This window comes from Gopherus evgoodei, chromosome 5, assembly GCF_007399415.2.
Source record: "Gopherus evgoodei ecotype Sinaloan lineage chromosome 5, rGopEvg1_v1.p, whole genome shotgun sequence".
Taxonomy (NCBI): domain Eukaryota; kingdom Metazoa; phylum Chordata; order Testudines; family Testudinidae; genus Gopherus; species Gopherus evgoodei.
In genome coordinates, this window is record NC_044326.1 from 133443507 (window position 1) to 133465588 (window position 22082).

The 22082-nt window shown below is 49.8% G+C and overlaps 1 protein-coding gene across 1 annotated transcript; it reads right to left on the minus strand.

The window, feature by feature from the left end:
• Nucleotides 1–7468: 7468 nt before the first annotated feature.
• On the minus strand, nucleotides 7469–9928 carry LOC115652784 (growth-regulated alpha protein-like). The gene is made up of 4 exons (XM_030565229.1): nucleotides 9741–9928; nucleotides 9154–9280; nucleotides 8974–9057; nucleotides 7469–8431 (listed from the first exon to the last, which is right to left on the minus strand). Exons 1-4 carry the CDS (start codon nucleotides 9820–9822, stop codon nucleotides 8413–8415), a joined length of 312 nt encoding a protein of 103 aa, XP_030421089.1. The 5' UTR covers nucleotides 9823–9928; the 3' UTR covers nucleotides 7469–8412.
• Between the last annotated feature and the right edge of the window lie 12154 nt (nucleotides 9929–22082).

Genomic DNA, 22082 nt, shown 5'->3' on the forward strand with positions numbered 1-22082 from the left:
TTTCCTAAGCCCGAAAGCCCCGTGGTTCGCTATTCATGTTTATTTACACCTAGGATCGGGTGTGGCAACGCGGGGGAGGGGGGCAGCCCGTGTGCCCCTGGGCGAGGAAGGCGGGCTCGGACCACACATTGCACATGGGATTTGGAGGAGCTATTTCAGGCTAACGATGAAGGCGCCGTGGCCCCAGTTCGTACAGCGAAGCCGGGGTGGGGGAAGGGCTGGAGCAGGGAGCGGGATGGGTCCCGCCCATGCCCCAGTCTCCCTCGCAGCTCGGACTAGTTCCCATGGGGGGGTCTCCCTGGGGTGCCGCGGCACAGCTCTGCCCCACGCTGCTATCGCTCCCGTTAGGAGACCGGTTCACTTCTCGGACAACCCCACCCAGCCTGAGCACCAGCGACCCGCCCCAGCAGCACTGGCTGATGTTAAGCAGCAGGGACCCGGCTTTCTCGGGGTTATCATTAGTGCTCAGCAATCTGCAGGCTTGGAAACGCGGACAAACTTCCCCATCACGGGGGAGCTAAGGCAGCAACTTGGCAGTTCGCTGTTAAATGACCCCCCTTGGGTCTGAGCATGAACTCCTATTTCACTGTTGACTAATAGCGCCAAAAATCTACTTCTGGTTTATTGGATCTGGCGGACAGCAACCAAGGAATGTAAACGGTGCCGCTTGTGCTCCGTGGGGGAGCGGCCGCTGCCCCCTCCCCCCGCTAGCTACGCTGCTGTACAAGCCCAGGGACAAATCTCTCAGTGCAGCCGGGTGATCTGAAAGTCTCATGACTTTTTATTTACATACACTAACTCAGGGCTAGGCAACCTATGGCAGGGGTGCCAAAGGCAGCAGGCCAGCTGATTTTCAGTGGCACTCACCCTGCCCGGGGCCTGGTCACCGGTCTGGGGGACTCTGCATTTTAATTTAATTTTAAATGAAGCTTCTTAAACATTTTAAAAAGCTTATTTACTTTACATACAACAATAGTTTAGTTCTATATTATAGACTTATAGAAGGAGACCTTCTAAAAAAACATTAAAATGTATTACTGGCACGTGAAACCTTAAAATAGAGTGAATAATGAAGGCTCCGCACAGCACTTCTGAAAGGTTGCTGACCCCTGCACTAAGTGAGCAAGACTTTCTGTCTCTCCAGGCTGACAATGAGAGTACGTCGGAACAACTCCTGCTCTGGCAGCCAGATGGGCCAAAGAGAGAAGCCATAAAAATGACCAGACGTTCAAAACAGTAAAACCGGTGTGATCTGTGGGAACTGCAACACACACGCAAACCAAGAAGCAGCCGTGCAGAACACCCAGGGCATATGTCATATAAGGAAGCGATTGCAAGGCTGTTTTTTTTTTCTGTTCAAAGCACAGACGCCTCTGAACCAACTTAGTCCACAAAAGAAATGGAGCCCAATTCTGCAGTTTGTAGGCAAAATTTCCCTCTGCAGTTAGGGGGAGCTTCCCCTAAGAGCTGCACGATCTAGCCCCGTATCACCCAAGCTTCAGAAATCAAAATTCGCCCCACGGGGCATTCTCCGCCCAGGACTCCAAAGCTGAGGAAGGGCGCTACATGAGGGTGAGGACTGGCTTTAAAGTTTGCTGTGTCCCGGAGAAGGCGATGCTCTCATAGTGACAGTCCCGTTCCTCCTACCCAAGCAGCCAGAGCTGGAAAGCCACTGATGGGCGAGGTCTGTCACCGGCACACAGAGCCACAAGAATACTTTCCATTTCCAAAACATGGTCTTGTGTTCGGCGTTTTCCACTAGCCCCGGTGTTCCCTGGTTTGCCATTATTTGGCAGGAGGAGAAAAAGTGACAGAATTAAAGGAATGTTTTCGGCCCCCTGATTTTCAGTTTCTGTTTCCTTGTGCAGTAAGTAGGCTGTGAAAATACATTTTCTCCCTTTAAAAATGACAAACCAGTAGCAGCTTTGTTCTAAACCCCCATCCTTCTGCAGTTGTAATGAAGGGCAAAACTCCCTTTCGCTTCTGAGGGGCCAGGGTTTCTGCGGTGACTTCACTTGGTGTTTTAGGTGGACAAGGATCACGGAAACAGCTGCTGCTTCAATGTATCCCCAGCATGTAGCCCGCATAGCCTGGATATCCCGCTCTTAATGAAAGGCTCTGGAGGATACCAGTGGGGTCATAGCCCGGCCCGGGTGTCAAAGCTGCTTGTTGAAATCACAGCTGGTTTCACGAAATGGCCTCACTTTGTTATCTGTTTGGCCAGCTGTGAACTGTTACTTAGCATCCCAGCGGAGTGAGTTATAACATGCACTGGCTGTGCCCTTCCGCTGGTGCTCCTGTGCACCGCGAGAAACGCCCTGCTGCTCCTATATTCCCTGAAAGCAGGTAGCTCCCATGAGCTCCAGGAGAGCCCGGCTGAAGGACTTTGCTCCGTCACTTCTGTGAGGGGAAGAGCTTGAACTTATGCGAGTGTGTGTGCGCACCCTGGAGCGGGCAGGTGATTCCCAGCTCCACCAGGTAACCCTGCCAGTGGTGCGCAAGCCAGTGTGCTGGCAGCAGACGGGTGGCCCGGGGAGCAGGCTGCTAGCCACCCACATAAGTGTCTGCTGGCGTCAGTGTAAAGGCACCACACCAGTTAGAACCACTGGGTTGGGTAGGACGGGGCAGTGTGCGGGGTGTCCTACCCCTTTCAGGTACACCGCCGCTTGCAGCTCGAGCAAGCCTGGGCTCAAGGAAGGGTCCCCCTGTCCCGCCCAGGCCGGGCTGGTTGAAGAGGAAAAGGAAGTCAGGGTGGACTGACTGGAAGCCCTGGAGGCTGATCGCACGCTCAGGCTGTGGGAGACCTTTGCTTTGCTGACTCAGCCTGGGGACTCTGAACATCCTGTGAACGTAGGTAGGAAGGTGCCTTCCTTGCAGCTGCCTAAGGGATCTTACAATATCAGGGTTGGAAGGGACCTTAGGAAGTCATCTAATCCAACCCCCTGCTCAAAGCAGGACCAATTCCCAGACAGATTTTTATCCCAGTTCCCTAAATGGTCCCCTCAAGGATTGAGCTCACAACCGTGAGTTTACCAATGCTCAAACCACTGAACTATCCCTGGGAATCTTTGTTTTGTGAGTTAGCCCCAGCTTCCCCCTTTACAACGGGTAACACCCAGCTACCTGCAATCAGAGTAACCTGTTCAAAATCAAGGGAGAACACACAGGCTAGCGGCCTGGGGACATTGGTTACAGGGTTGTTGTAGCTGGACTGGTCCCAGGGTAGGAAAGAGAGAAGTTTGGTGAGGCAACGGCTTTTTGTTGGACCAAATTCTGTTGGAGGAAGGAGAAGCTTTTGAGCATCTCCAAGCTCTTCTTTCTGTGGGTCTGGCGAAGAAAGTAGCGTGTCCAAGCTAAATACAAGGTGGGGCCGATTGTTAAGCGTAAGGCATTAACACGTGTTGTAAGAGATGAGTTAAAATGAAGTGGGCAATAACACACCGTGTTCACTGATGTGGTTCAGGAGTAAGTCTAGCAGAATCAGTGGAATTACCCTGATGTAAAACTAGTGTAAGGGAGAAGAGAATCAGTCTCCATGATTGGTGGAATAGATGCCAGGGGAATACATGCGCAGTGTCTTGTAGCCGTGTTGGTCCCAGGATATTAGAAAGCCAAGGTGGATGAGGTAACATCTTTTATTGGACCAACTTCTGTTGGTGAGGGACAAGCTTTTGAGCTACACACAGCTCTGCTGGTTGGGGAAAGGGAACTAGAGGGATATAAGGTGGAAGGATTGTTTAGCAGAAGTAGTTTGCACATATTGTAAAGGACCATGGGGCATAAAAAAGGCAAATTATTGTACTGAAACAGTGTCTTTATCAAGACTGTGATTTTTAGTGTCTAGTGAACTGATGAATGTAGCCGCTCAGGCTCATCTTTTGAAAGTGTTGTGCAGGTTTCCTTTGAGGCTGAGGACTGAGAGGTCAGCTATGGAGTGATTGCTTTGTGAAAAGTGTTTGCCCACCAGTGATGTGGTGTTTTTGTCTCCTTTTTTCTGTGTGTGTTCAACAGCATTCCAATGGGGCTTTGCTCACATAGTTATTGTGGAATAAATAGCACATAGAATCATTACCCAAGACCCGAGCTTTCTGACAAATATAGGGCTATGTCAAAGCAGTGAAATAGAGGGTTTTAAAGCCCTTAATTTACTGTTCTCTTCTGCATCCAATTACCTATTTTGCTTTACAGTGGTGCAGTAAGAAGCAAAGCTCACCTAAATAAGACATACATAAGTTGTGGGAAATTTAAATGAAAAACTTAATTCAATGGCATGGTTCAGTCTCCAGATTACTAGATCAAGACTGTAATTCTTCAAAGCCTTAATCTTCTGCACTGGACTCAGTGGACTCAATGGAACTACCCAGTGGGTCAAGTTAAACCTGGACAAGTCTTTGTATGGTCATGACATCTTCATAGTAACAGGAGGATTAGTATTAATACTCCCTATCTCTTGTTTTGGGCTTTTCAGCAACTTTGTCAAAGGAGATACAGACTTTCTCACACTCACCTATCAGGCCAGAGCCAGGGTTAGAACCCAGAGCTTGTTCAGGTTCGAAGTACAACAAGCATTTTACCCTTCAGTACTAGGGATAGAACCCCTATGCCATTAGGAATGGGGATATCCCTCTTCTCTCAGGGGGGCAGCATTTCCTTCTAACCTTTGAAAGCTCCTACATTTTCAGAAAGCCTTTGACAAGGTCCCTCACCAAAAGCTCTTAAGCCAAGTAAGCTGCCATGGGATAAGAGGGAAGATTCTCTTATGGATCGATAACTGGTTAAAAGATAGGAAACAAAGGGTAGGAATAAATTATCCGTTTTCAGAATGGAGAGAGGTAAATAGTGGTGTCCCCCAGGGGTCTGTACTGAGACCAGTCCTATTGAAAATATTCATACATGATCTGGAAAAAGGAATAAACAGTGAGGTGACAAAATTTGCAGATGATACAAAATTACTCAAAATAGTGAAGTCCCAGGCAGACTGCGAAGAACTACAAAAGGATTTCTCAAACCTAATGATTGGGCAACAAAATGGCTGGCGAATTTCAATGTTGATAAATGCAAAGTAATATATATTGGAAAACATAAAATGATGGGGCTTAAATTAGCTGTTACCGCTCAAGACAGAGATCTTGGAGTCCTAGTGGATAGTTCTCTGAAAACATCCATTCGTGCAATGGCAGGCAAAAAAGCGAACAAAATGTTGGGAGTCATTAAGAAAGGGATAGATAATAAGACAGAAAATATCATGTTGCCTCTATATAAATCCATGGTATGCCAAGATCTTGAATATTGCTTGCAGATGTGTTCACCCCATCTCAAAAAGGGTATATTAGACTTGGAAAAGGTTCAGAAAAGGGCAACAAAAATGATTAGGAGTATGAAATAGCTTCCAATTGAGGAGAGATTAATGAGACTGGGCCTTTTCATCTTAAAAAAGAGATGACTAGGGAGGGCTATGATACAGGTCTATGAAATCATAACTGGTGTGGAGATAGTAAATAAGCAAGTGTTTACTCCTTCTCATAGCACAAGAACTAGGGGTCATCAAATGAAATTAATAGGCAGCAGGTTTAAAACAAACAAAAGGAAGTATTTTTTCACACAATGCACAGTCAACCTGTGGAACTCCTTGCCAGAGGATATTGTGAAGGCCAAGACTATAACATTGTTCAAGAAAAAACTAGATAAGTTCATGGAGGATAGGTCCATCAGTGGCTATTAACCAGGATGGGCAGGGATGGTGTCCCTAGCCTCTGTTTGCCAGAAGCTGGGAATGGGCAACAGAGGATGGATCACTTGATGATTTACCTGTTCTGTTTATTCCCTCTGGGTCACTGTTAGAAGACAGGATACTGGGCTAGATGGAACTTTGGTCTGACTCAGTATGGCCGTTCTTATCTTACAGTAGTGGATCCTAAAAATATGTCACATACAGAAAAGCTAGTGGAGGTCATTGGAATGAAGCCTTCACCAGCAATTAGAATTTTTCCTCTCTGAGTCTGAGAAGTTGGGTGATCATGCTGAGGTAGAGTCGCTCTCCAAGGTTGGGACACAGAGGATTAATGACAAAGGAGCTCTAGGAGGGTAACTGGCCTATAGGTTGTAGCCTAGATTATGTGACTGTGGAGTGTGGCTTTAAGGGTTCACTGGTGCTGATTTGCAAGGCAGGGAGACCAGCCCAAACTGTGGGCCCCACTCTTGCTGGCAGTCCCCGCACTGCGCTGGTGGGGCTCAGGAGCAGCGCCAAGGTTTTTGGCGCCCTAGGCACAGGGTCGGTTCGCCAGTCCCGCGGCTCTGGTGGAGCATCTGCAGGCACACCTGCGGCAGGTCCATCAGAGCCACAGGACCAGCGGACCGTCCGCAAGCACACCTGCAATAGGTCCACCGGAGCAGTCTGCCGCCCTCCCAAATCCTGGTGCCCTAGGCGACCGCCTAGGTCACCTAAATGGAAGCGCCAGCCCTAGTGGGGCTGCAAAGTGAGAGGCACTCACAGTTGAGTGCCCAGTGCAGCAAGGCGGTGGCAGTGCTTAATTTGTAAGGAAAAAGATACCTGGGGTCCAGCCATATTTTTTTACTTTAATAACTGACACAGCAAACCCAGAGGTGCTGGGGCTACGAACTGTCAAACCTAGAGGTGCTGGGACTTAGCACTGGCCAAAATTCAGCATTGGTAGGTGGCCAGCAGGTCCTGAGCCTGAAAATCTCAGGTTGGCATGTTCAGACCAATCCAAACCTCGGACTTGTATTCAGGTCCTGTGTGGCTCTGGTTGTAAGGCATCGCACAGGCTGTCTAATATAATGATGCAGCAAGCCTCCCGAATTCCATAGGGAAGCAGTAGTTGATCTTTCACCCACTAAATTATATGTCCATGGACGATGTCATGAGTCTGTGCCTATGGGTCTAACACTTCCCTCTGGGAATATCCTCCATGAAACACAGTTAGGATGGAACCAGATAAAGGGACACTGCACTTTTACAAATGTCTACAGTTAAAAAAGAAAAAGGCAGGGGGTGGGGGTGCTTATCAGCTAGAGCATGCACATGCCCTGAAAATTACTTATATATAAAGCAAGTGTCCTCTATGCTCATTTTGCTTGGAGCTGTCTTGTTTCCTATAACAGCAAAGAATCATTATCTACCTGATCTTGCAGAGTGCTTTAAGCACATGAGTAGTTGCATGGCAAGATAAGCAAACGTGCAAGTCCTTGCAGCTTTCAGAGCCACAAACCACTTTCTGAGGCTGAATTTCCCTTCACAATGAGGTTTGCAGATGAGGAGTTTAAATATTGCAACTCTGGACTCAAAAGTCTGTTAAATGCAGACAAACAATCAATAAAATAGGCAAAGGGATGAAGCTTGAAGGCAGGTGTGTATCCTAGACCAATTCCCACCCACACCATACTTTTCCCAAGGTCCCACTGGGACAGACACATGGACATGAATACTTAACTGAGTTGACGACTCAACCAGTTTTAATCAGAAAATATTTATTTTATGTGTAACTCCCGCCAGTCTCACAATTACAGCATTTTAGTGCAGTACAATTTGTAATACCTCTTCTACACAGAACATGACAGTATGTCATACAATGCAGACATAAAATGTCCAAGGGTGTTCAGAACGTTACTGTTCTTAAACTTTCAGCATAAATACCAAATATTTAAATTGCATAGAAATAGCTTAACACTCATCAAAAGAGCCCTAAAGAGTTTGCAGAAACTTCAGCTAGTGACTGGAAGCCACATTCTCATAAAGATTGCTTTTCTGTGAAAGGAGAGCAGCTGCTAGGCTGTTTCACCCAACCAAGCAAGTGGTTGTGTGTCCCAGGGACATGTGCCTTGGCAGCACATTTCAGGACTGTAGCAAGTTACTGTGCTTGTTCTAATTGGATTTCACTTTGGAATCCTTCATATTTGTGGGCTCAGAGGCTAAATGCTTGGCAGCTCCAGAATCTGAAGCTCTGATTATTCACAAGCCAGCAGGCATCGTGCACATCCACAGCGTGGAAGGCACAGCTTCACGGTCCTGTCCATCTTGAGCTGCTCAGAAGATCCGAGGGGCTGGGCTATTTGGAATGTGTACTAGATTAACAACAAGCCACCTCCTGAGCCACTACTGCAGCATTATCCCTTCAGGTGCTCAGGAAGATCTAAAGGGCTTAACAGAATACCTAGCTGTTGCAGAGCTCTACAGAGATGTAGTAATAAATACATAAATAAGCACAGGTTGTAATAACTTAGTGGAACGGGCTGAAGTTGAATGGAGCAGGCTGGTCTCTCAGACCCTCAAAAGAAGAGAGTTCAGCATGGCTAGTTGTCCAGCCTCAGGTTCCCATTGTCTCTCACACTGGTTTCCCCCTGTACACACAGGTAGTTTCTGTTGTAACGCCTTGTTCATTTCCTCTGCTCCCCTCACAGCTTGTTAGATTTACTGCAACAGTCAGACAACAGAACAGGGGTTAGAAGTGACATCCGGAAAGACCCCACCTGGACGCATTTCTGCTCCTGCTTTTCCCCTCTACAGGCCCCCAGCTTGCATTCCCCGTGCACTCGCCTCCGGCTGCCCTCCTTTCAGCTGTGTGTGTCACGGGGAATAGGGGCAGTGCTGATACAGCTAATCAATGGCGTTTAGTGGCAGGGACCCCACCAGCCCAGGTAGCAACCTGGTGTGATGGCGAAGAGCATAGACACTTCTTTAAACTCGTTTTCCTACATGACACCTGGTCTTGGTTTCTCCCCCTACAATGGAGCTGGACGGATGGGCCAGCTCGAGCCCGCGGTTTGTAATGAGCAGTATCCCCTGGTTAAGACTCAGTGGCCCATCTCACCCCCTGTCCCTGCAACACGGACACCTGCTTCGGACCCAGTCTGCTGCCCACGCTCCCCTGACACGGCACAACGGGCATTGGAGCTGCACCCGCGGGACAGCGGCCACTGGCACAACAGGGAGAGCGACACCCCCAGGGCAGGTACCTGTTCATGATCTTGGTGACGATCAGCTTGACCCAGGGCGCGGTGGGATCCAGACAGACTTTCTTGCCGTGCTTCGTGGTGGCTCTGCGGGGAGGCAGAGAGGAAAGCGGGGTGAGCGCAGGGCTGGCGGGGCGGGGAGGGGGGCGCAGGCTGGGGGGGCAGCAGGGCCCTGACACTTACATGACTTCTGGCACCCCGCAGTGGGGCCCCTCGGGGATCAGCTCCACGTGGGCGATGCGCTTGGGGTGGATCACCGCGGCCTCGGTCTGCAGGCACTGGCACCGCAGCTCGCCGGCCATGGGGGCACCTGCCCGAGGAGGGGGAGAAAGACTCAGCTCCTGCCGGCGGCTAGATACTCTGCAAAGGGGCGGCCCGGGACACACCCTGGGTCCGGTCCATTCCTCCGGCCCGGGTATTCCCTGCATCTGGCCGGCTCTCGGACTCCTGGGTCCCATTCATCCCCCCACCCCCTCCCGGGACTCCCCGCATCCGGCCGGCGCTCGGACACCTGGGTCCCATTCATCCCCCCACCCGCTCCCGGGACTCCCCGCATCCGGCCGGCTCTCGGACACCTGGCTCCCTTCCACCCCTCTGGGGACTCCCCCCATCCGGCCGGCTCTCGGACACCTGGCTCCCTTCCATTCCCCCTGGGGACTCCCCCCATCCGGCCGGCTCTCGGACACCTGGGTCCGATCCGTCCTTCCAAGCCCTAGAGGGAAGCGAGACTCCCCCAGCCCGGTCCCACCCCGGCGCAGCGAGCCCCTTACCCCGGCACAGCGCGGTGCAGGCGGCCAGCAGCAGCAGCAGCAGCAGGGCGCTGCCGGGGGCGAAGCTCTGGGGGCGGCTCATGGTCCCGGCTGGCGGCGGAGGCTGGTGCTGGGATCTGGGCTCGGCTCAGCTCTGAGCCACCGCAGCGCCCCGCGGCCGCTTTTATCCCCGCGGGACCCGGCCGGGAAATTCCCGGGGCAGAAGGGGCGGAGCGGCTGGAGAAACCCGCTTCAGCCGGGCCCCGCCTGCCCCGCCAGGGGCTGGGCTCGGGGATCTGCCCAGCGCTACCAGGGCGCCCCGAGCAGAGCAGCCGTAGCTCCCGGCTCCCGGCTGCAGGAGAGCGGAGCCCGCCGGGGTCACACGGGCCGGCCGAGCAGCAGCAGGGGGCAGCCAGGGGAGGAGGCTGCTGGTGGGTTTCAGCTTCACCTGGTCTCGTAGCCCGAGGGAGGGGTCAAAAGGGCTGGCATCTCCCCCCCCGTTCCCTGCTGTGGGGTGAACCAGCGGCTTCTGGCAGCGAGAACTGGTGCCCGCTGGGGGGACGGGACAACTGAAAGGTTTGTCCCCATCCCAGCAGCGGGAGTCCTGCCCCCCGGGCTCCCCTGCCGGCTGCCGCCTTACCCGGGCTCAGGGGCCCCTCCCTGCAGCTCCCAGGCGTTAGCTGCCAGTGGAGACCTGGCGGCGAACAGCGCGAAGCTGCGGGGAGGGGGCGCTGCTTTAGCTCCACGCGGAGAGGCAGCAGCAAAGGCAGCGGCTCCCTGCAGCTCCCAGCTGTTCTGCTGCCTCTTCCCAGGCCACAGCTCCCGGCTTGCTGGTTCCAGCAGCTGCCCTGTAGAGAGGGATCCTGGTGGCACCATGTGACCGAGCAGGGCCAGCAAACCCTGGGAAAACTCTAGGGGGACATGTGACCCTCATGTGTCTCCATCACCTCTGGCTTGTGCCCAGCATGAAGGCGGTTTGGGGGCTTCACCAGGGCAGAACGGGCCCCAAGACACCCCACCCCCAGGGCTGAAGTCCCAAGCCCTGACAGGCGCCTCCTGTAGGGCTGAAGTGCTGAGCCCCGGCAGGTGCGACCGGATCTTGAACTTCTGAAGATTATCACCTGCGGCTCCAAGGCTCAGACAGTTCGGCCACCCCTGTCCTAGCCAGAGAATCACCCTGGGGCGGGGGAGGGAAGGGGACGGGAACTGGGCACAGCCACCAACCTGGGGGGTCTGAGATATGCACAGTCCTGTGATTTCTAAGCTTGAGGGGGGAATGATGACATAGTTCAGCCCAGAGAATCCTGCTGGAGTTTGTGTCCTTCAAACTCCTTCAATTCCAAAATCGGTATCAACCCTGAGCCAAGTATCAGTGATCTGGTGAGGGTGGGGAGAGTTCTGGGGTCAGTTTGGAGAAGTATTTCCTCATACACAAATCATTTTCCTATTGATCAATATGTAATGACAACAAAGTAGGCTGCCTGGCAGGGGCGGCTCTAGGGTTGCGGGAGGTCCGCCGAAGCCGCGGGACCAGCGGACCCTCCGCAGGCAAGCCGCCCTTGCGGTGACCGGCAGAGCAACCCAGTGACTTGCCGTCCCAAGCACGCGCTTGGCATCCTGGTGCCTGGAGCTGCCCCTGCTACCGGGCAGTGCAGAGGGGCAGACCCTGTGCCCCTTGTGCAATGAAGGCAGGGGCAGATCCACATAGTGCACATAGGGTTTGACCGGTACACATCAGCTAAAGGTGATGACGCGATGTATCAAATTCTGCCCTTGGTTACAGCAAAAGGACTGGGTGAACAGGTGTCGCGGAGGGCAGATTTGTCCTTGGTGTTTAATGTACCGTCTCCATTCAACTCCCTGCCCAGGCTAGTTCCTGGGATCTTAGTGCCTATTGCTGCTCCATTTAGTCGCATAGTTTTTTATTAGGCCTCTAACGCTCCCTCTATGAAACTAGTTCACTTATTCTAACACTCGACGGCAGCATTCACACAATCAGTCTGCACCAGCAGCATGATTTGATAGGAAGTAGTATGGGCCCTGTATTTTAAGATGACTCTGCAGGGTCTTTTTACATCTGCAGGCTCACGCTCTCCATAATTGCAAAATTTGTACAGGAAAGGGGAAGCTAAGAATGTAAACAGTATAACGACATTTGAGAGGTCATATATTTATTGGCACAGCAAGCACAGTTAGCTGTTAGATTAATCCAGGGGTCTTCCTCCTCATCTGATGAGGAGCTCAGATTTCACTGTTCTCTATCAAAGCTAAAACTCCATATCTGGTTTATTGCAAATGACTGAAAGCACATAGTCCGAGGGGGGGAATCATTCATTCCAGGTCATTGACATAACCTTATTATTTATTTAGATTACACTAATGCCTAAAATGTAGTTGACCAGTGAATGAGATGTCTATCTAATTTGAGAGCTATGGCAGCCCTAAACGTTTCTTGCTCTGGAACCTTATGGGCAAATTACAGAAACACCTGAAAATGACAACATTTTCTAAACTGCGGGGAACAGTTTTACACACAAGTAGCTGTGTACTGAACCCCCCCTCCCCCGGAATGATGCTATTAAGCATCTTCCAGAGCTAGAGGAATTCTGAGAATTGTGTGGGTCTTTCTGCCAATCCTGTTTATAATATATGGCAACGTGTGTCAAGTTTGTTCCTTTGGTAAAATTTTCAATTTAATTTTCTCCATGCAGCAAATAGGCTGTGTGACATCTTTTCTCCCATTTCAAAATAACAAATCAATAGCAGGTCTGCTCTGGGACTCAGTCCAGGTCCAATTAAAATTAACAGCAAAACTCACTTTGGTTTCAGTAGGAGCAGAAAGGGCCAGTGGGCAGTATCCTGGCTTCATTGAAATCAGTGGCAAGCCTCTCATAGACATCAAAGGGGTCAGGGTTTCACCATTGACTTTAGTTGGTGCTTTAGGTGGACAAAGAATGCAGAAACAATTGATGTTTTAATGGATCAGGTTTTATTTTTATTTGACTTTTCTGAAAGTTTTTGAATGATACATGTTGGGCCATTTCTGGCAACTGTTATCACAGCTGGTAGAGCAGTGTAGCCCACCTTCTTATATGTTTCTTACAGGGGGGAATTTTGGCATATAGAATGATTTATGCCCTGTAGCGGGAACAGAACTGTAAAGTCCTGTAAGCAGCAGTTTATGCTCCATAGCAGGTATGACGACAAAGGTATGTCAGAAATTAATAATGGTTACTGCCTTAGCTAACTTAACTAATACATTAGATGTGCAAATCATACATAGCTGAAATCACAGAAAGCATCAAGCAAAACTATTTATTTTCCTGTTTTTGCATTTAGCAAGCGATATATTTTGTGATAAAAGAGTAGCTGAGAATTCTAGTATGTGACAAAATGCTCTTTAAGTTTAAAGAAAACCATAACCAAGCCACCTGCCGTGGAATCTATTTTTGCTAGGAATTATGAAACATTCTGTCACTTTTAAGAAAATACCCATGTTACTTCCAAATCTTGGACAATTGGATATCCCTAGTGAGGCCAGATTGCAGTACAGGACTTTGTCTTTTAATGGAATAACTGTATTTCCAGCAACAGCTTTGTAAAGTCTCATGCAGCTGAATGGAAAGTTGGCAAGACCTCTTTTGACATGTGTTACAGTCCTTGCTGGACAGTTCCCACCCCATGTGGGACAAAATATGTGAGTGCATTTTTAAAGGAAAAATCATTCCTACTATGTCAATCGACACTTACTTACTAGAAGGTTCACCATGAAAAAAAATGCGTCACTAACTTGCCTTTTGGTAAATTCCAATATGATACAGCATTAGTTCATCTGAGCTTCTGTTTAAGATACATTTATTTTTTAAAGGTGAAGTTGAGTTTCAGGCATCTTCCAGGAATGACGTAATCTTAACTCATGAAAGAGGCAGCAGCAACTCATTGCATGAAGGAGCTAAAAGACACCCAGGGGAATTGCTTAATTACATCTAGAAGGAAGACATCCTTGATCAGCAAACATGACTTGTCAGCAAACATGTAACCTCAGCAATATTATTCAGGGAGTAGGAGCCTATTTCCTCAGACACTTCCAGTTCACTTTCCTGTGTTGTAACTAACTAAACCCATTTGCCGTAATGTAAGGCAGAAGGACAAATATGATGCGTCAGAATGTCTTAACCCTGTGACCAAAGTGTTTAACTTGCCCAAGAATTGACCTGGACCTTGGCCTGAAAGTTAAATCTGCCCTGAACTAGTTTTGAGGCCTTGTATGAACACCTACCACACACTGAATTGCAGAGAAATTAGAGATGTACTTAGAGTGCAAAAATAGTGAATCAATATTTGCTTGAACTGAATTCTCTTTGTTCAGGCTAATGTCCATTCTGCATTCACTTTCCATGACTGTTGGAGCAATAAGATTGCAGATTTTATTGATGTACAAGTAAGAAGAATTTGAGATGCCGGGATGTTTACACTAATAGGACTTGTCCAATCCACTAGGGAGTGTGTCTTAGAGGTCCTCCCCGGCCATGCCCCGTCTACATAGGATAGGAGTCTGCTACAGGCCTAGCTAGGGGGCTTTAGCTCAGCTTCAGTAGCTCATGGCTTTTAGCTCTGAAGATCCCAGGTCCAACACCGGTTTTATCAGCCAAGATGGTGGTTGTCACCTCGGAGCCAGGTTCTCTGGTGGAGGCAATAACAGACTCATATCCTCTGCGGATCAGGCACAGTGGGGATCTATAACAAACTCACCGTACGGTAACACTGGCACATGAAAGATGCAGTCAGGACTAGAAACAGGAATGCTTTGAGAAAAGCTCTGAAGGTGAATCCCAGCCCGATTCCTTCACAGGTGTGGAGACTTGCCAAGCAGAATTAGTGATGTGGTTTTGCCATGTGATGGGGGAGCCTGAGTGTGAGGGGTCAAACCAGAGTATTCTCACCTGAGCATGAGTTGCAGCACAGGTGGTGGGAAGGCGTGGACAGGCAGGGTGATGGGCAGAGGCTAAGGATCCGTTATTATATGGATCCTTCTTCAATCCCTGCAGAAGACTGTGCAAAGGAGCTGAGGAGGATATTCCAGGCACTGGGTTTGAATAGCACAGCTGGCCTGGGAGAAGAATACTTCCTTCATAGCTGCACATCCACCCAGCTTCTCAACTCTGGCATTGGGGTCAAGATTTGGGCAACAGCGCTCAATGCCCTTCACATCGGGCCCCCATCAGAATGGGGTCAAAATCAGGCCCAATGGAAACCATTTAGAAATAGCAAGACAGGAAATGTCTGATGATAAGCATCATCCTCTCTGTCCCCATGAACCAAAACCAACGTGCACTGTCTACTGGTGTTTTGAAATAGTATTAGAAAAAGGCCTGAGATTACACTGCAGGCTTTAAAGGAGCTGTCAGTGGAAGCAGAGGTCTGTGCATAATGTTCTGTAGTGAGGCTTGTGCTATGAATGAGTTGATGCTGGAGATGGAAAGGTTTGGGGGCACTTTTATGTATTTTTTTTAAATTTTATTTTAAAGATCTGTTCACCACATTTTGTCCAGTTTTGGCCAAAAGATGAATATGCTTAGCACTTTTCAGGTGTTCAAAAGAATTGTTGCTGGCAAGGTCCTGATATCTTCTCCCTGGCTTGTGAGGACAGGCATATGCCATCCCTTGTATAGAAGAGTACGACGGGATTCTAGAGCACAGTTCCAATATCACCCATCTTAGAGTCTAGACAATGTAGTGAGATAGAGTCTAAACAGTGTCTGGAGATAGAGCTCCACAGCTCTGTTCTCTACACTAAGCCAGATGGGCTGGAGTCAAGATACCAACAGCATCGTGCATAAGGTGATTTTGCTGCCTGACAGCAGAGCAAGGCTCTTCCCCAGAGCCTCATGAGATACCCTGTGCGGTGCTGTTCCTACATGGCAAGACAACCTACTTAACACAGACATTCCTTTTGAGGAGGACTTGTGGCCCACAAATTGGGCAGAACACGAGCAGGCCCTGTGCTTTTTGTCCTCTCCCAAAACATACTGAACCAAGGTGAAGGCATCCCAATTTCGCAGCTAGGTGGTGAACCAACCCAAAGCAGCAAATGTTACATACTTGTGGGAGACACACTGAAATGATTCCAGTGATGAGAAAAGGAAAGGAGGGAAGGAGCAAGCTAATAACAGTAACTAGATCACTCCAAGTAAGTCCGATCATGGTGTGTAACCACAGAATCCAGAGCAGTTAGCCACCAAGAAAACACCAATTATTTAACCACAGCTCAGAAAATGAAGTAAGCACGTTACCCTGGAGCCAGAGCCAGCAATAGTCATGTTACACAACTACCCAGCATGGCTAGCAGCCAGGAGGCTGAGCACCTGAAGCCTGCCAGGGAGTTGAAGGCAGGCAAAGGTGAGGCAGGTTCTCCAAATGGAACGGGTGAGGGAATGGGGGTGGGGAAGGAAAGCCAAGCCAAGTGCAGAGACAAAGGAGTTCTCTCCATATCCTCTCCCTCATGTGTGTCTCTTTGTCTTCCCACCCCATGTCCAGCTTTCTTGCCTTAGCTCAGGTGGCTGAGCCCCCCGTGCTTCTCCAGCTCGGAAACTTGTTTAAGTTCCGCTAGAGGGAACTCACCTCTTGCCTGACTGTGAAGCTTATTTGCTTCTGTCTCCTCCTGTTTCCATGTTTTCTCTTCATTCTTCCTTTTCTCCTTCTCTGCCCTTGCCCTTTCCCTTGCCCTTGCTGTTCTGTCTCACACACATCATCCCTGCCCTGCCTGTCTCTCTCCCATCCCCGTTGGTCTCCACACTCTCCATATCTGCTTCTCACCACCTTCTTCCCATCCCCCCATCTCTGATCATCCCCAGCTGGGTCCCCCATCTCCTTCTCCCAGGCCCAGGGTTGTTCTCTTCTCCGTTCCACTCTGCCTTGGTTCTGCCAACCCTTTTCATTTGTGCTACTAACCTGCTGTCTTCTCCACCTTGTAATCCCCCCCTCCAGAATTATGTGCTCTTTCCCCATCACCCAAGAGCTCTGCACATGCATCACCTTCCTTAACTGTGTGCTGCTTTTTGTGCTGCCTGAGAGCAGAGCAAGGTGAGGAGCTCTTCCTGGAGCCTCATGAAATACCCTGGGTGGTGCTGCTCCTACATGGCAAGACACCCTACTTAACGCAGACAGGCTCTTCTTGTTACCTCTGCATTTGTGTACCTTTCCGTTACACATCAGAGGTGAAATCCTGCCCTACTGAAGCAAATGGCAAAACTCCCGTTGACCTAGGGCCTGGATTCCAACCCATGAGGGCTCTGTGGTCCCAGAAAGGAGGTCTTTTTATTTTTTACTCCATGTTTCTATGGCACCTACCATAATGGGGCCCTTGACTATGGTTTCAAGGTGCTACTGTAATGATAATAATCCTAATGATTAATAATTAATAATAGCTTTCAGATAAGGAACCTTCAAAACATTTGAGACTCATTCATCTCAATGTAACCCAGGTTCACGTCTTGGGTTAGACACTGTCCACAAAATTAAATAGAAACCACAACTGAGTGCTCATCCTGAAAGAGCGAACTCCTTCCAGGGTGAGAGCTGCATGACACTAGAAAATTATCTGCACAGCATCTAGATTCCAAAACTGGGATTAGCTCATGGCTAGACTCTTCCACTATACAAGTAGAGGCCTCAATGTATGTTTATGGGTGGTTACACAGCCAGGAGATGGTGAAATATGAGAGTGACTGAGTGGTTCAGTGCCTATTAAAGCAGTGAGCAGCAGTGAATACATTAATCTCTTGTATCGGTACAATTGGCACAGCAAAGGTCAATGGATCAGATTTCATGCTCAGACATGTTGAAGTGTCTGAAACAGGGAAGACCACAGGAACTGTAGTAACTGCACAAGTGTGCATCTTCGTAGGGGAGAGCGTGTCAACTGCTTGAAATGATGACATAGAGAGGACAAAATAAATGTTGTAATCAAAGGATAAATGTGCAAGCCACATTTTCCACTTCCCAGCAATTTGTTTCATGTTGCTGTCACACTCTGGATGGGGAATGAAGACGTTCTTCTTGGTTTTTGTTAGGGCATCAGAAAGTGGCTGTGCTAACTTTGTTCGTTTTTGACACAGGACAAGGTAGGGCCTGTCCCGGCTCCCAGTAAGTGAATGCCGTTGTAGTGGACACTTCGGGTATCCTTAGAAGAATACATCCAAAAGCAGCGTTGGGCTGGATTTTCAAAACCGCTCAGCTCCCACTTAGATGGTCAGATTTCCAAAACAGTTCTGCCCTCCATGGATCCACCAGAGTTACTGGATAACGGGCACTTTAACGCAAGGGGAGAGCCCAGACTTTCCAAATAGGAGCTGTCATGTGATGAACTCCGTTGAAAAGGTGGTCCCTAGCTCTTTGAATACAGGCCATGGATTTTTTTAGCAGTGCCTAAAATTATGATCCTAAATACATATTTAGTTGCCTGTATTAAGTAGCTTGGTTTTCAAAATGGCTGAGTGATCCCCCAGACCCAGCACTGACTTCAGTTGGCAGCAGAGTTTGCCCAAAGTGCTCTATTTTTTTCATATGTGGCGCTGAATGGCAACAGCAACAGCATAGTGGATAGGCATCTACTCCAGTCTTCTATTCCTAGAGTTCTCCTCAGCCACTGCACTTCAGCCTGGGTTGGAAGCTTTCATCCTGGCCTATCCACCCATTAACAGAACTGCCATCCCAGGCTCTGGAAACAGAGCAAAAAGCCACAATTTGTCATAACCGTCTATTCCCAAATTTACTCAAACATTTAAAAACCAATGTTCATAATGAAAAACTGGATGGATAGCCCAGTAGTCCAAACCCCTTTCTTTATCCAGTGATCACATGAGCTTCTGCACACTTCTCCTTTTGCTGATCTCAAAAGACCATCTCTAGGGATGAGAGGACAGTCTCCATGACTAGTCCAGCCTCAGTTTTATTGCAGATACAGTCAATATTGCTGGCGGTCTTTGTGATCTGGGCAGCAAGAGGCTATCAGGTGCCCCTTTTAATTTCTGCAATTTCATTGGCTAAGTGTGTGTGTGTATTGATGCCATCTGTATGTCAGACCTGCTCAAGTGGGTGTAACTATGTCTCTCGCTTGTGACTGCAACCCAGAAGGCCTAATCCGTAGTATGAAGACCACAGGTGACCAACACTCTTCTTTAGCTACCAGAGGCAGGGGCTTTGTGGTGCTGAAGTCAAGGTACTGGCTTCAGTCTGGGATATGGCATGTGCGTCATTTAGCTGATGCTGGCAAGGTCTGTTGTTTGCAGCCACACAGCTTATTGTAGCCCCCTCTATCATGTTCTCTCCTTTGCTGGTGGTTAGACCACTGCTTTCACTGAGGGGCTTAGCCCTGGTCTACACTGTGGGGTTAGGGCGAATTTAGCCATGTTAAGTCGATTTAAAAATGACTGCGTCCACACAACCAACCCCGTTCCGTCGACATAAAGGGCTCTTAAAATCAACTTCTGTACTCCTCCCCGACAAGGGGAGTAGCAATAAAATTGACCTTGTTGGGTCGAATTTGGGGTAATGTGGATGCAAATCAATGGTTTTGGCCTCCGGGAGCTTTCCCAGAGTGCTCCATTGTGACCGCTCTGGACAGCACTTTGAACTCTGAAGCACTAGTCAGGTACACAGGAAAAGCCCCGGGAACTTTTGAATTTCATTTCCTGTTTGAGCAGCATGGCAAACTCAGCAGCACAGGTGACCATTGTGGCAAACCCAGGACAAATAGCTACCAAGGAAGGGGTAGTAATTATTCCCAGAGGGGTTAAGAGGCCTCTCCCTATCTATAGAGGAGAGAGAGCCATGGAGAAATAAGGTTCAGCTGGAAAAGACGGTTACTCACCTTTGTAACTGTTGTTCTTTGAGATGTGTTGCTAATATCCATTCGAATAGGTGTGCGCGTGCCGCGTGCACGTTCGTCAGAGACTTTTACCCTAGCAACACTCAGTGGGCCGGCAGGGCGCCCCCTGGAGTGGCGCCGCCATGGCGCTGGTTATATACCCCTGCCGGCCTGCCGCTCCTCAGTTCCTTCTTGCCGGCTACTCCGACAGTGGGGAAGGAGGGCGGGTGTGGAATGGATATGAGCAACACATCTCGAAGAACAACAGTTACAAAGGTGAGTAACCGTCTTTTCTTCTTCGAGTGCTTGCTCATATCCATTCCAGTAGGCGATTCCCAAACCTTACCTAGGCGGTGGGGTCGGAGTGAGAGGTTGCAGAGTGTAAGATCGCTGAGCCAAAGGCGGCATCGTCTCTTGATTGCGCAACGAGCGCATAGTGAGAAGTGAACATATGCACTGACGACCAGGTAGCTGCGCGGCATATCTCCTGGATGGGAATGTGCGCCAGGAAGGCGGTCGAGGAGGCTTGAGCCCGGGTAGAGTGGGCGGTGAGATGGCCAATCAGGACGTGGGCCAAGTCATAGCACGTCCGGATACAGGATGTTACCCATGATGAGAGCCTCTGAGAAGATATAGGCATACCTTTCATATGCTCCGCCACCGCTATAAATAACTGGGGCGAGCGTCTGAAGGGTTTTGTCCTCTGGATGTAAAAGGCGAGGGCTCGGCGGACATCCAGGGTGTGAAGCTGTTGGTCCCTGCGTGATGTGTGCGGCTTCGGGAAGAAGACCGGTAGAAAAATATCTTGATTAATATGGAAGGCAGAGACCACCTTGGGAAGAAAAGCCGAGTGCGGGCATAGCTGTACCTTATCTTTGTGGAAGATCGTATATGGGGTGTCTGCCATTAAAGCACGGAGCTCCGAAACCCGTCTGGCCGATGTGATAGCTACCAGACAGGCCATCTTCCAGGGCAGGTACAGCAGCGAGCAAGTGGCTAACGGCTCAAAGGGTGGGGCCGTGAGCCGAGTCAGGACAAGGTTGAGATCCCAGGTAGGGGAAGAAGGCTTAACCAGCAGGTAGAGGTGCTCCAAGCCCTTAAGGAACCTCAAAACTATTGGGTGAGAAAAGGTGGAGCTGTTTGACTCCCCCGGATGGAAGGTGGAGATTGCGGCTAAATGCACCCTTATTGAAGAGAGTGCCAAGCCTTGTTCCTTGAGGTACCACAAGTAGTCCAGGACAATAGGGACCGAAACGGCCTCAGGAACTAGGGAATGCTGTGTACACCAAAGAGAAAACCACTTCCACTTGGCGAGGTATGTCGCCCTCGTAGAGGGTTTTCTGCTTCCCAAAAGGACCCGTTGAACCTGGGCAGAGCAGCGGAGATCAGATTGGTTCAACCAGACAGCAGCCATGCTGTCAGGTGCAGGGACTGCAGGTCTGGGTGGTGAAGCCTGCTGAAGTCCTGCATTATAAGATCCGGCAGAGTGGCAGTGGTATCGGAGTCGTTAGGGATAGGTCGAGCAGCATGGAATACCAGTGCTGCCTCAGCCATGCCGGAGCGATTAGGATCAGTGTGGCCCTGTCCCTGTGGAGCTTGAGCAGGACTCTGTGGACTAGGGGAAAGGGTGGAAAGGCATAGAGAAGATGTCCTTTCCAGGAAATCAGGAACACGTCTGACAGAGAGCCTTGGGAGCGGCCCTGAAGGGAGCAGAACACTTGGCATTTCCTGTTCTCCCTGGAGGCAAATAGGTCTATCTGGGGAAAGCCCCACTTCCGGAATACAGAAAGAAGGATGTCCGGACGGATGGACCATTCGTGGGACAGGACGGACCTGCTCAGGTGATCCACAAGAGAGTTCTGGACTCCCGGAAGGAAGGAGGCTACGAGGTCTGTCGAATGGGCTATATAGAAGTCCCACAGTCGCATCGCCTCTTGGCAAAGGGGGGAAGACCGTGTGCCTCCTTGTTTGTTTATGTAATACATGGCCATTGTGTTGTTCATGAAAATCGCAACACAACGGCCCCATAGATGGTGTTGGAAGGTCTGGCACGCCAATCGGACCGCTCTCAGTTCACGGACATTGATATGCAGACTCAGTTCTTGCAAGGACCAAAGGCCCTGGGTGTGAAGGTGCCCTAGGTGTGCACCCCAGCCCAGGGATGAAGCATCCGTCATTAGAGACACCGAAGGCTGCGGTGGGTGGAACGGTCAACCGGCACACACCAGGGAGGGTGTCAGCCACCAGTTGAGGGAGTCCAGCACTTTTTGTGGGATCGCGACTATCATGTCCAGGGCATCCCTGCGCAGACGATAAACTGAGGCAAACCAAGTCTGGAGAGGCTGCATGCGGAGTCTTGCATGCTTCGTCATGAAAGTGCACGCAGCCATGTGGCCGAGTAGAGCGAGGGTGGTATGGACAGAGGTTGTTGGAAAGGCTTGTAGCCCCTGGATGAGGGAGACTATAGCCTGGAACCTCCGTGGAGGTAGACTGGC

Coding starts and splice junctions, on each gene's coding strand:
- LOC115652784 (XM_030565229.1), bottom strand. CDS start 9,822: ATGAGCCGCCCCCAGAGCTTCGCCCCCGGCAGCGCCCTGCTGCTGCTG. Junction 9,281..9,740: donor CTGCACCGCGCTGTGCCGGG/GTAAGGGGCTCG, acceptor CTCCTCGGGCAG/GTGCCCCCATGGCCGGCGAG. Junction 9,058..9,153: donor TGCGGGGTGCCAGAAGTCAT/GTAAGTGTCAGG, acceptor GCCTCCCCGCAG/AGCCACCACGAAGCACGGCA.